Here is a 13,035-nt window from a genome sequence, read left to right as displayed (position 1 = left end):
TTTTTTTTTTTCTTGCAGCTTTTAAGTTTTCTACTGTGAATGTGTATCATCTTAAAACTCAGAATATAACAGTCTGTGTATTCTTAAAAACCTCAGCACCCAGAGCTGCTTCCAGATTTGGGAGATGGGTGGAAGGAGGTGATCTCTCCCTGAGCATGTGATTCCTGTCTGTCCACAGGAAAGGCCGAGGGGGATGGCAAGATGCACATTACCCTCTGTGACTTCATTGTGCCCTGGGACACCCTGAGCACCACCCAGAAGAAGAGCCTGAACCACAGGTACCAGATGGGCTGCGAGTGCAAGGTGAGCAGGCCTGTGTCCTCCTCGGCTTCCATGGCGTCTCCAAGTGGACAGCTGGGGTTTGGGTCCCCAGCTACCCAGGCCCCTCAGTCCACAGGGTCCTGACTGAAGAGCTGAAGAGAGGCTGGCTGGGGACACACAGCCTTGGACCCTGGTCCCTAGAGAGCCCTGAGTTGCATCTCTGACAAGGGACATTTGCAGGGGGGGATTTGGGTGGGCACGCTGAAGTTTGTCCCCACAGCCTCTAGCAAGTCAAGTCTTGTAGGGAAAGGAATTCACGAGAAGGGCCGGTCCTACAGACCTACGTGCAGACCCTCGTGAGCCAGTGCCTCAGGCATGGGAAGGGCTGGTCCTACACACATACGGGTGCAGACCCTCATGAGCCCGGTGAGCCAGTGCCTCAGGCTCCGCGGGTTTCCCAGCATCCCTGGCAGTTCCCCACGGAGCTCCCTGTATGCGTGGGTTCTATTGAGAATGCCTGCCTCCTGCTGCTGCTGGGGGTGCTGGGCAGAACTGTAGCCATGCCAGCCCTCAGAGGCAGCCAAGGCGGGGGAGGGCTTCCCTGGGGCTCCCGGGCTGGGACTCTGCTGTCTCCAGTGCCCTGGCACTTCCCTGCCCCTTCCTCTTCCCCAACACAGGAAGCATTGCTGGGGCATCTCTCCATGTTCCCAGGGGGTGCTGGCTGAGCCAGGCTGCAGGAGTAGCCTGTGCTGGTCCCCTTCCTGCTGGTGCCCATCCCTTAGCTTGGGCAAGGTGCAAGGTGTGAATTGCAAACCCATGATGTCAGCTACATGCACACCAAGCACAGTGCTCTGCACCCAGCAGACATCAAAAGCCAGCTCTTCCTTTATCTCTGTACAGCCACAAAGGTGGTGACCCTCTTGTGGCTGAGAGTTCCATTGCGAAATGCAAGTTGCTTGTCATCTCGGAGCTCACGCTGGAGAGTAAGGAAAGGACCTTCTTATTTGACAGGGATCTGTCTCCAGGAAATTTCTTTTCTTTTTTTTTTTTTTTAACTGGGAATTGAACCAGGGGCACTCGACCACTGAGCCACATCCCCAGCCCTATTTTGTATTTTATTTAGAGACAGGGTCTTTCTGTTGTTGTTGCTGTCGCTGCTGTCCTGGTACCTCTAGGAGGGCAGGCTAGCTGTAGTTGTCTCATTGTTAAGTGAAGGTGGACAGGAAGGCAGGAGGGGGCAGGCTGGTCTTGGCCTTCCCCAGGAGGCCGCCTGCCCCTGTATGGAGAGTGTGGGACTCAGTAAGATGTTGTCCTTGAACACCTTTGGTGGCACACGGCTGGGCTCTGGATGTCCCCTGAGTGGCCTTGGCCTCTCTGATTCTTCAGTCCCCAACTAAATCTGCCTGCATGTGTCTCCAGATCACCCGCTGCCCCATGATCCCATGCTACATCTCCTCGCCGGACGAGTGCCTCTGGATGGACTGGGTCACGGAGAAGAACATCAACGGGCACCAGGCCAAGTTCTTTGCCTGCATCAAGAGGAGCGATGGCTCCTGTGCGTGGTACCGCGGGGCGGCACCCCCCAAGCAGGAGTTTTTCGACATCGAGGACCCGTAGGCAGGGTGACCACAGCCCTGTGGCCAAGCGAAAAGCCTCCGAGGGTTTAGACTGGTCCAGCTCTGACATCCCTTCCTGGAAACAGCATGAATAAAACAGTCGTCCAAGTGGGTCCACGTTAGTATGGTTCTGCCCCCGCCCCCGTTTTCCTCTGAACACACTTGTGAGTCTGGAGGAAGAGATGGGCCAGGGTCCCTCCCACACTCCCTCCATCCACCACCTGGGCACCGTGTGTCTTGGTCTTTGATTTTTGGGCACAGGCAGGGGTGGGACCCACAGACTTCCTGCCCAGGCCTCTTTGTCCCCATCACAGATGCCAGGCAGGCAGCCTGCAGGGGTCTCCCCAGCCTGGTTAGGGCAGAGCCTGGAAATGTGCGTTTTGCAGAAACTCCTGAGGGTCATTGCAAGACTGTGTAGCAGGCCTACCAGGTCTTTGTCATCCTGAGAGGGGCATGTCCACCTCTGGCCTAGGGTGGCAGTCCCTGCCCCCTGCAAGTGTCCCCCATCTTCCCTGGGCCCATCGCAATCTCCCAGCACGTGTGACTCCCTCGGGATCAGGAGTAGCCCTGGAACTGGTGGCTCGTTCTTGGAGGACTCGATCCTGGGCGTTTGCAGAATTCCTCCTTCAGGGACTTGGAGGGAGAGGCCCTCGCTGAGCCATGCTGCAGCTCTAGGCAAGGCCTTTCAGTCCTGCACTGCAGACCTGCGAAGCCCTGAGCTGGGGCAGGTCCAGGGCTGGGGTGCGCCCAGCTGCTCTTAGAGTTCTGTCCTGAGCTTCTCGGGCTGCTCTGGCCTCCTTCCCACCTGCTTTGCCCAGGGCAGTGTATGGCTGGCCACCCGGCTCCCTGTTTGTGCAAACTGAGGACACGATCTTGCTGTGCCCCGGCAGGCTTAGTGAAATCTCCCTCCAAGACAGATAATCATGATTCCGTGCAGATTTCTCCAAGTGATGTGAGCTAAGCTTATTAAGATGTCCCAACCAGGGCACCCAGGCAGCTTGTGTTCAGGCCCTCGGGGCACTGTGGCCTGTTTTAACAGACATCTCATTTTTCTAAAGATGAATTCTCAGATAATATGTGAACCTAAGTGGCAGGTATGCCAAGGCCTGCTTGCTTTCTTATGTCACAAAGATTACCCTCTTAAAACCCTTCAGAGGGAACTGGGGAACCGACTTGTTCCCTAGAAATGGTCTTCTGATGCCAATAAAATAGGGGTACAAGTAGGCAGAACTTTCTCAGTCACAATACAGTTGGCCTTCTTTCTCCTTCTACCCATGCTGTAAAGATACGCTCTTCTGGGGACACACATGATGCAAACATAGACCTTATGCACACACACAGAGTGACGCTGAAGCCAGCCACCCCCCACCCTGGCCCCAGGCCCCCGTGAGAGTCCTTCTGCAAAATGCTTCCAAAGTCACCACCATCTAAGCCTGTTCTATTCTGCAGCGACCCCAGAACAACCGTAAGACTCCTGACCCCCAAGGGGCTGCAGCCCCCATGCCCACCCGGGACCTGGTCAGCACAGAACTTGTCGACTCCCCTTTCTAGGACAGACCGGGAGAGCATCCAGGAATCAGCCCCTGCCTTGGGGGCGTTTTCATGCTGTACAGTGATGTCCAGTTGGTGAGATGTCACGATGGACCAGTCCGTGTGATTTCAGTGTATACACCACCACCAGACCCCTGCAGTCAATAGAACACCCCGCCCTGTTTGCTTCCTGTATGGTGATATCATATGTAAGATTTGCTCCTGTTTCTGCTGACTTCTTCAATGTTTCGGGTTGTTTCTGACATCCGCTGTAACCATCCCCATGATGATTTCTTTTTTAATTACCCTTGGTAGGTGTTAGACTTGCACTTTTTAAAAAAACGGTTTCTGCATCAAGGAAGCATTGGACCCAGAGTGGACATTGTGGCGTGTAGCTGGCCTACGGTGGAGGGTCCCTTCAGACCTTCCTGAGCATCTTTGCTCTTTCCACCGCCTTGCTTCTATTCTCTGGTTTGGATAATTGCAAAGTATCTTTGAGTAGGTTGGTCAGGAAAGATGGCCTTTATATTTGGATTTCTGACCATGCCGAGCAAAGTGCCCAGTGGCAGCGGAGGGCCAGGCCGCTCCACACCCTCACAGTGGACAGCCATGACATTTGTACAGGTGAAGAAGGATCTCATTTGGCATTGTTTAATTTATGGTGTCTTCTAAGCACTGCTTTTCTCTCCCTTTATTCTTTTCATCACGCAAGCAACTCAAAATATTTAAAATGAAGTTTACATCGCAGTTGTGTTCAAATCTTTGCTTGATAAGTATTAAGGAATATCAGACTTGCTGCCGTAATTTAAAGCTTTGTTGATTTCATTTGTTTTTGTTTGGATTTTTATGTTGTTGTGGGGGGAGCAAAGTGTTCTTCGTGCTGGGATGTGAAGTCCGAGACCCCCCTGTGCTGGGAGCACGTGAAGAGTCGTGGAGAGTCAACCTGCAGACTGCGCATGTCTCTGCTGCTTTGTATCATTTTTGAGTGACCGCTCCGTCAATGGACAATAAACAGTATTATCAAAGAGACTGCTGGCTCTCTCTGTGTGTCTGATTCCGACGTTCAGCACTGCCGCTGTCTAGCTCAAGGAGGGGGCCAGGCACTGTCTGGCAGGCACAGAGTCCTCTGTGTCTGAGGAAACCTGTGAGGCTAGCGTGCTTTGAAGACATGGGCAGGCAGAAGGGAAGACAGCTCTTTTTTTTTTTTTTTTTTTGATACTGGGATTGAACACAAGGGTACTCTACCACTGAGCCACATCCCCCGCCCTTTTTATTTTGAAAAAGTCTGGTTAAGTTGCCCAGGCTGGCCTCCAACTTGTGATCATCCTGCCTCGGCCTCCTATGTCAATGGGGTTACAGGTGTGCACCACCAAGCCCAGCCAGAACTATTTTTAAACATGTCCAAAATGTTTTTATCACACCTTAATCACCTACTTAGTATTTATTAATGTCGTCAAGTAACCTAGTCAGTGTTTTGACATCTCCAATTATCCATGAATGCCTTTTGAAGCTCTATTGCTCTGAGTCAGGACCCAGATAAGCCTCACTGGCTAAAATCAGTTCATGCTGTGGTGTAGGTTTGGTTTGAGCATGTCCTGCAAAGCTGTGTGTGCTGGTCCTCAGTGTGGACATTAAGACATGGGGTGCAGTAGGGTCATACTGGCCCCTCCCTGCTCTCTGACCTCTCCCTCTTGCTTGAGTTCCCACCATGATGCCCTCCAGCATGACAGGATGCAGCCAAGGGGGCCCTCACCAGAGGCCACATTAATGCAGCTCCCCAAATTTCAGCCTCCCTGACTGTGAGCTAAACAACTCTCTTTTCTTTACAAATTAACCCTCTAGCCCTCATGCAGAATTTGTTATTCTGGAGCAGTGGGAAAAATTGTTTCCCACTCTACACAGCTAAGCAGTACAGTCAGCAGAACAAAGTTTGTTCCCTCGTCTCTTCCATAAGACATGTGAACACCATCCACTTAATATCACCCACGCAGGGTATTTGGATTGTTTTCCCCTGTGGAACAATACCTGGGGCACTACAAAGAACTAATATTTTTAAAAAAATTAAAATATTAAAAAAATATTTGAGGGAAGTGGCTCAGCTGCACATAACAGTAACACAGAGACTTTCAGTGTCACACAAATGGCTTTGCCTGGAGTTTGTGGCCTCTTTAACCTATAAGCCACCTTAGGGGTCTCAGCAAACAACACACAGAGGATGGCTACTTATTTCATTTATGTATGTATTTAGGTCAAATATGACTTTAAAAGAAAACAGCAAAACTTCTTAGGGAGATTTTCAAACATACACAAAAACGAAACAAAATCCCACAAAGAATGGTATAACAAATTCCATGTGCTCCTGATTCCAGTTTTTAAAAAGAAAAAATCCAAGTTTTGTTGGTCTTTGTAAACAATTTTAAATCCATCTGAGACACACTGGGGTGCCCAGCTGCTGCTAGTCCCCATCACACTTGCTCACCCTGTGAAAGAAAGTAAGGGGGACAACTGGAGCAGCCAGCCAGCAGACTGTAGGTCCTAACTGCAAATACAAGATCCAGGCTAGAGAGCCAAGGGGCTGGTGGGGGTCAGGGGCCACCAGGATGGCTGGTGGAAGAGTCTTGAGTCTGGTTACTGCACACCCTAGGAGAGCACCTATTTCTGTCCATTAGTAGGATTATAGGATGGGAAAGATTGCAGTCCTTTAAATGCCCTAAAAATATCTTTAAAGTACCCTACCAGTGGACATTTTTACCTTACTTAACTTTAATAAAAAAGTGTCTGTTTTTATCACAGGTGATTTGCTGTGACCACAGACTTTGCCTTAACACTGAAGTTCTTGGATGGGTGGTCTGCCTGTGGCCTTGGGGTCCGGCTGTGAGAGGACCCCTCACTCGCCTCACTGTGCCTTGAGTCTTTTACAGTGAGAGGCAGAGCTTTGATATAGGGGAATTATTTTGGTCTCTTAGCAACTTTTCTCCTCCAAGAAACAAATTGGCTGTTGAAAACAAGACATTCAGAAACAAAATGATATGGAGATTTTCATTCTGTGACAATCAAGAGGAGCATTCTAATGAAAATAGCCAAATAAAACGTTAGACAAATCCATGTTGGAGCCTGCAAAAGAAGTGGGGTTTGGGTCAACATCAGAGAAGGGTGTGAAGGTAGATTTGAGGTGGGGTGCAGAAGTCACGCTGCCTATCTACCTAGAAATAAAGAGGCTGGGCTGGGTTAAAAAAAAAAAGTATGCAAAGCAACAGTTAGCCTGAATAAAACCCAGGCCTCCCCATTTCCCCACCAGTTGCCGGCTTCCTAGCTCAGAACACACACAGGGAATCTCCCGTTTTATACAATGTATCAGGACTTGAAGAGGGAGAGTTGTCTCTGAGTCCTTGAATAGAGCCCACTCTGGTCAGGGACAGGAGAGTGGTCAAGAAGCAAAGAGTAAGATCTCAAATTAAAACTTTTAGCAGAATGGGGTTTGTTTGTTCCTTTGGGTAGTGGGGACTGAACCCAGGGGTGCTTTACCACTGAGATGGCTCTCCAGACCTTTTTTTTTTTTTTTTTAATTTTTTAAACAGGGTCTCACTAAATTGCTGAAGCTGGCCTAGAACTTGCAGTCCTCCTGCCTCAGCCTCCTGAGTTGCTGGGATTACGAGGGTGACCCACCACACAGGGCAAAGAAAGAATTCCTACACAGAGGACACAATTTTAATCTCAAACTACTGCAGTTTTGTTTTTGCTTGTTGGCTTTTCCAAAGAACACTAGCATCCAAGTAATAGACGTGCGGCGAATTTTGTTCAATCACATCTATTCCCTCTCTCCCTCTTCAGTCCTGGCTTACAGGTGTGTGGAGGGACTGGAGATTAGCTCTGGGCGATGCGCTTGTGGTCTCACCTGGCTCATCACTCTCACTTATCAGTCAAGGAACATAGGGATCATGTACGCAAGTTCTACCTTTTGGAAAAAATAGTTTATGCCTGTGCTGCTCTGGTAGCTCCTGAAGTCGGGCCAGGGGCCACTCTCTCCATCTGCCTCGGAGAAGGGGGACAGGAAAGCCAACCAAGTCCAGGGTTGGGGAAGTTTTAGAAATACTGCAAAGGCGATCCCTGTTTGTAACTCCTCGGCCGAGGCCTTCACGTACAGTCGTGCAGGTGACCGCTGGAGTTGCAGGATCGTGCTCAGGTATCCAGAGACTTCAAAAGCTGAAAACAAAACTGATCCCTCACCCCAGGAGCCAGCTCCCCGGTACTGGGCTCCTCGCGGGGGAGCTGCGAGCGTGCCTTCCTTTCCAACGGCACAAAGCCCGAGTCGGCCAGGAGACAGGCAGGAGCCCCTCCCGCGCGTGAGAGGCTCGGCGCCCTCCTCCGCTGGCCGGCCCAGGGAGCCCCCGCTCTGCGCCCGGGCTAGCGGCACCCGCCGGCCCACAGGCACGCAGTGGACCCGGAAGTGGAGGTGCCGCGAGAGCTCGGCGGAAACCGCCCGCGCCACGGCCCGGGGCGGGGCGTCTCGGCTCTGCGCGCTTGCGTCACTGCGTAGGCTGGCGGGACCTCCGGACCGGGAGGCGACGCTGACGGCGCGTCAAGCGGCGGTGGGCGGATCCAGGGAGAGGGCCCAAGATAGCCCCGCCTCTTAAAGCAGCCCGGGCCTCTCGGTGCCGGCCAAGAGCGGCCGCAAAGTGCGACTCCTTTAAGCGTCCCTGTGACACGTGTGTGAGGCGCTGGAGGCCCGGATGGTGCGCGTGCGGCCCGGGCCGAGGAGACGCCAGCGCTGCGCGGGCCTGCCGCGGGCCGCTGGGGGCCAGGTTAGGCTGGGGCCGGGCGGGGCGGGGCGCAGTCCCGCGAGGGGGCTTCCGCCGGGCCTGGGGCGCGGGAAGGGGTGGCGGGGCGCAGGGCACTCGGGGGCGCTCGGAGAAGGCGCGGGCGCGCTTCCGCCCGGGTCCGGGATGTCCGCGGTGCGCCGGGAGATGCGGTGTCCACGAAGGGCTCGGGAGGACCCCGCGGAGGGCCACGAGGGGCTCGGGGTGACGAGAGGCGCGCCGGGGGATGCGCTGTCGGATGCGCTGTCCGCGTGGGGCTCGGGGTGACCTCGCGGAAGGCCATGAGGGTCCACGAGTGTCTCAAGGTGGCCTGGGGGAGGCTCTGTCCACAAGGGTCTCGGGGTGACCCCGGCGATGGCCACGAGGATTCACCAAGGTCCTGGCATGACCCAGGGAGCACCAGGAGGTTCGCTGTCTACGAGGGGCTCGGGGTGACCCTTGGAGGGCCATGAGGGTCCACGAGGGCCTCAGGGTGACGTGGGGAGTGACAGGGGATGCGCTGTTGGATGCGCTGCCCGCTAGGGTCTCTGGGTGACCCCACCGAGGGCCAAGAGGATCCACAGAGGTCTTGGGATGACCCAGGGAGCACGGGGGCAGGGGATACACTGTTCCGGAGGGACTTCAGAAGAACCTCAGGGAGGGCCCAAGGCCGAGCCTCAGTGAAGAGGTGTGAGGCCCTGGTCATGCAGGGATTGGCGTCGGCCCGGGGAGAGCTGTGTCATCAGGGGTCGGTGGTGTCTTCAGAAAAGTCTTGGGTCCTGGATTGTGCAGTCCAAGCACGGATTTGCTGTGACCCTGCAGGGATGGAGGGCACAACTGGACCCAGGTAGGAGCCAAGGGCAGGGGAGAAAGTAACAGACTGTGTCCAGTTGGGCAGCCTTTACCCACAAAAGTATCCTTTATCCAGGGACCAGACTTTATCCAGGGCTAGGTCAAAGTGGGTTGAGAGCGTTTTGTGTGTGGAGCAGAGACATGAGATACGGAGAAGTAACCTTCCTCATGGTCACCATGGAAGAGCGCGGTGATGAGAACTGGCAGGAGATGTGGGTTTTAAAGTGCCAGTTGCTTATGATGGGTTGGTTGTATGACATGCTCCCTAGAGCCCTTAGTACCAGAGTACTATCCTAAGACAGACAGGAGAGGGAAGAGTACCCCACTGCACACATAGTCCTGTTTCTGCAGTGGATGCCAAGAAGCAGGCTCCAAGGAGACATTGCCCAGGATGCATGGGGTGTCTGGCAGGCCCCTCTAAGGGGCCCCAAGGAGGCCCCAGCCCTCTTGTCTTGGGCTGGTCTTGTGAATCTTGAGTGCAGTTTATCTTGGAAGTGAATTTAAAGGGAAGAGGGAGGGAGAGAATGATTTAAGAGGCTTTGTTACAAGGAGGCTGCACTTGAGTCATCTCAGAAGCATAAATGTGTGTCTAAGCTGTAAGCTGTTCTTGGACTGCAAGAAGTCTGGACTGCAGAGAGCGTCTGTGCTAAGAAGGATGCACACCAGAGGCTGGCTGGTGATTGCAAGAATATTTTTCTTGGTTCCTACACCTCAGAGAGTGAGCAGCTTTTAGGTCATTACTTAATGTTTCAGGTGGAGTTGGAGATATTGATCTTTCTGCCACAACTTGAAAAATTGTTGAAAATATTCGACTCTGCATTAGAGTAGTTTGTTATCCATGATGGAATTTGATTAAATTTCCTGAGTGTTTGCTTAATCCTCTAGCTAAGTAGCTTCTGAACGTGAGCTAGTGGACCCATATTGGTCCAGGACAGGATTCTCATCTGGCCATGGTAAGGTGTGAAATCATGACCCAAAAAAATCCCAGTGACGTTTCGGGGAGGGTTTTGGAGGAATGGATGTCATCGCTTTGCAGATTGTCCCTTATTCTGAGTTCATTCCATTATGGGGTTTTTGGGTGGGGGATGTTGATAGGGTTTTATTTAAGGATGGGATGGAAGGTATGAGATTTGCTGCACAGCAGCCTGGGCTGGGGGGAGCTAATCAGGATTGGTCAGGCAGCTACTGAAGCTGAGCACTGGGGCCATGTTCCCTGTATACTTTGTATGTTTGAATTTTTGCTGTAAACATTTCTGAGCACCTTAATTATATATTAATTAACTATAGGTAGAAGTTAAAGTCTATACCTAGCAAAGTAAAAGTTTGACAACTTTATTATTACCCGTTACTCTTTGGAGATAAGATTTAAACTTTAGTGGACTGGCAGGTGTGGAGAGTGTCAGGGTAAAGATGTGGAGCAGGTAACAGTGTCATCCTTGTGTGTACATTGCAATAATTTGTGGTTGGTTAGCACAGTTCTCTGGACGTATCCTGAGCTTAGCCACAGAGATATCCCTTTAACCTTAATGATGACTTTGTCCTGGTAAAAGGTCGCAATTCCCACACAGCATTCATGGAAAGACTGAAGAGACAGCAGGGAAGAGTCATCCTGGGTCATGGTCTCACTGCTTGCCCACAGGTGCTGACACCCTTTCTGGACTCTGCATGTGGCCGCATTGGCGACTGAACAGGCCATCCTCTGGGAGTCCCTGGATTGAAGTGCCCAGTCAGAGAACTTGATTCCCCGCTGTTGGGGGAGCAGCCCACCTCTGCCAGGCATCCCAGGTGAGACTGCAAAGGTTTGGGTGCCTCTTTCTTGCCTGTTTGCTGAGTGCGCCCAGCTGAATTGGTTGCTTTGGCAAGAAGTCTCAGATAATCCCCACTCAACAGTTTCCGGTGAGGACACCAGAGCGCCGTGCTTTCTTTTTTAAAGAATAACTTCCTTGGATTTCTCTTCTTGTATGGAATTAGGGGGCCCACGGTAAGAGATTTGAAAGACTTAATTAGAGATCCATGGATTCACTAGGTTGGACTTTGGGGTGTAACTAGCTAATTCCCTAGGCACTCCTAGTACCTGGGAACCCTCATTTGTTTGGAGGGAGTGAGCAGTTTCAGGGACAAGTTTTTCTGACTCAGTCTAAGCTTTGGCTAGGACGGGGGCGGGGAGCAGGGTGATGTGGGTGGAGCTGGCTGAGGTGAGGGAGGGATTTCCCTCCTTGCAAGAGTCTGCACCTGCCAGCGGTGGCAGGCCCAGTGTATGAGCCCGCTCTCTAGTCCCTGCAGCCAGCTTCCCACCTATTTTTGTCTGTATTTTACAATCCAAGAACAGGAGATCTTGTAAAAAGTACTCGTCCCTGGATGGGTAGTTAAAGATGACAGTGACCCAGACTGGCTACCTTTAAAACCTGTGTCCCCTCCTGCCTACTTCTCCTTCCTTGCTATTTGAAAGAGGTGGGAGAAACTTTGTCTAACATTAGGTGTCTTGTACATGCTATTCCAAGTCTGATCCTTTGTTCTTTTCTCACTTCTCCTTCATTTTTAAAAAAATTACTTTGTTTCCTTTTTGTTTTTCTTCCCTTAGTTTTAGATGATTTGTACATACAATGATAGAAATATGATGAGAGCCACAAATGTAAAGTTAAGTTTTACTGCAGCCACATTGGAAAAGTAAAAAAGGGAGGTGAAGTTAATTTTCATTTTTTTAAACCCAATATATACAAAATATTATCATTTTGACATGTAACCAGTTTTTGAGATGTTTTGCATTCCTAACTAAGCCTTTAAGTCTGGTGGCGTGTTTTCTGCTGGGGACTAGCCTCATTTCCCATGCTCAGGAGACTCGTGGTCCACAGCCTTCTTCTGAAGAGCATAGGTCTACAGACATGTGCCCATCCCCTTGTGTGCTGTTCCTTTATTACAGGCTATATGTGTGTAAGTAACCAGAGCATGTATGCAAATAAGTGTTTCCCTGCTTTTGAGCAGACATTGGGGCCCTGTGTTGTCCCTTTGAAGGAAATAGCCTGACTTGTAGACACTTGGTGTATATTGATTGAGGGCTCGAGGCAGGGTGGCCTAGCAGCCCAGATGCTATCGCTGGGCATTCTCAGCTCTTTGTGTACTTGTCTTGAATTTTTGGTACCAGGGATTGAACCCAGGGGTGCTTAACCATTGAGCCACATCCCCAGCTCTTTTATTTTTTACTTTGAGACAAGGTCTCACCGAGTTGCTCAGGGCTTGCCGAGTTGGTGAGGCTGGCCTTGAATTTGTAATCCCCAGCCACTGGGATTATAGGCGCTTGCCACCTTGCCTGGCTGTACATGTATCTTGAGAAGTGAAGTACGGACTCTCATGGGTCTGTGTCTTCCTGTCTCATGCTTCCTTGTAGGATGGTAGCTGACCAGGGAAGCTTTTGTGATGGCTAGATTCCATGATGACCAAGCGGAAGCTCTTATTCCTTGGACATAGTGATTGTAGATTTGTGTTCCTTCTAGTCCCCACAGGAATGCACCATGCCAATAGTCGATAAGTTGAAGGAAGCCCTGAAACCCGGTCGCAAGGACTCGGCTGAGGATGGGGAACTGGGAAAACTCCTGGCCTCCTCCGCCAAGAAGGTCCTTTTACAGAAGATCGAGTTCGAGCCAGCCAGCAAGAGCTTCTCCTACCAGCTAGAGTCCTTGAAGAGCAAATATCTGCTGCTAAACCCCAAGACGGAGGGTGCCAGTCGCCCCAGGAGTGGAGATGAGGCTCAGGCCAGGAGACAGGGTATGGACATGCAGGGCACAGGCAGGGAGGCCTCTCTCGGTGTTGGCTGAGTGATGGGCCCACTGTGGACACTAGAATGTCACAGGGAGTGCTGGACTTCACGTGGGGTCCATGGGCATCAGTTGTAGATGTTTCTAGGAAGATGGTGTGTACTTAGGGGTTCTTCATAACAAACTCCCCCTTTCCCCCACCCCGCCACCTCCAGTGATCTCTTGCCC

At 51.6% G+C, this 13,035-nt stretch overlaps 2 protein-coding genes across 4 annotated transcripts in view; both read left to right on the top strand.

The window, feature by feature from the left end:
• Positions 1 to 4,436, top strand: part of Timp2 (TIMP metallopeptidase inhibitor 2) — a 42,714-nt gene extending 38,278 nt beyond the window's left edge. The window contains exons 4-5 of the mRNA XM_026408407.2: positions 179 to 303; positions 1,681 to 4,436. Of these exons, the coding sequence (XP_026264192.1) occupies positions 179 to 303; positions 1,681 to 1,878 (323 nt within the window). The 3' untranslated portion in view covers positions 1,879 to 4,436. The remainder of the gene's footprint in view (positions 1 to 178; positions 304 to 1,680) is intronic.
• Positions 4,437 to 8,143: 3,707 nt separating this feature from the next.
• Usp36 (ubiquitin specific peptidase 36) overlaps positions 8,144 to 13,035 on the top strand; it is a 37,142-nt gene continuing 32,250 nt past the window's right edge. For 2 of the 3 annotated variants that reach the window (XM_077800770.1, XM_077800768.1), the window contains exons 1-3: positions 8,144 to 8,209; positions 10,695 to 10,840; positions 12,547 to 12,817. In XM_077800770.1, the coding sequence (XP_077656896.1) occupies positions 12,565 to 12,817 (253 nt within the window). In that variant the 5' untranslated portion in view covers positions 8,144 to 8,209; positions 10,695 to 10,840; positions 12,547 to 12,564. Of the gene's footprint in view, positions 8,210 to 8,965; positions 9,051 to 10,694; positions 10,841 to 12,546; positions 12,818 to 13,035 lie in introns of those variants that run through there. The other variant, XM_077800769.1, reaches the window with a different exon arrangement.

The sequence above is a fragment of the Urocitellus parryii genome, chromosome 7, assembly GCF_045843805.1.
Source record: "Urocitellus parryii isolate mUroPar1 chromosome 7, mUroPar1.hap1, whole genome shotgun sequence".
Taxonomy (NCBI): Eukaryota; Metazoa; Chordata; class Mammalia; order Rodentia; family Sciuridae; genus Urocitellus; species Urocitellus parryii.
The sequence above is the reverse complement of the archived record's forward strand: the minus strand, read 5'-3'. Positions and strand labels throughout refer to the sequence as shown.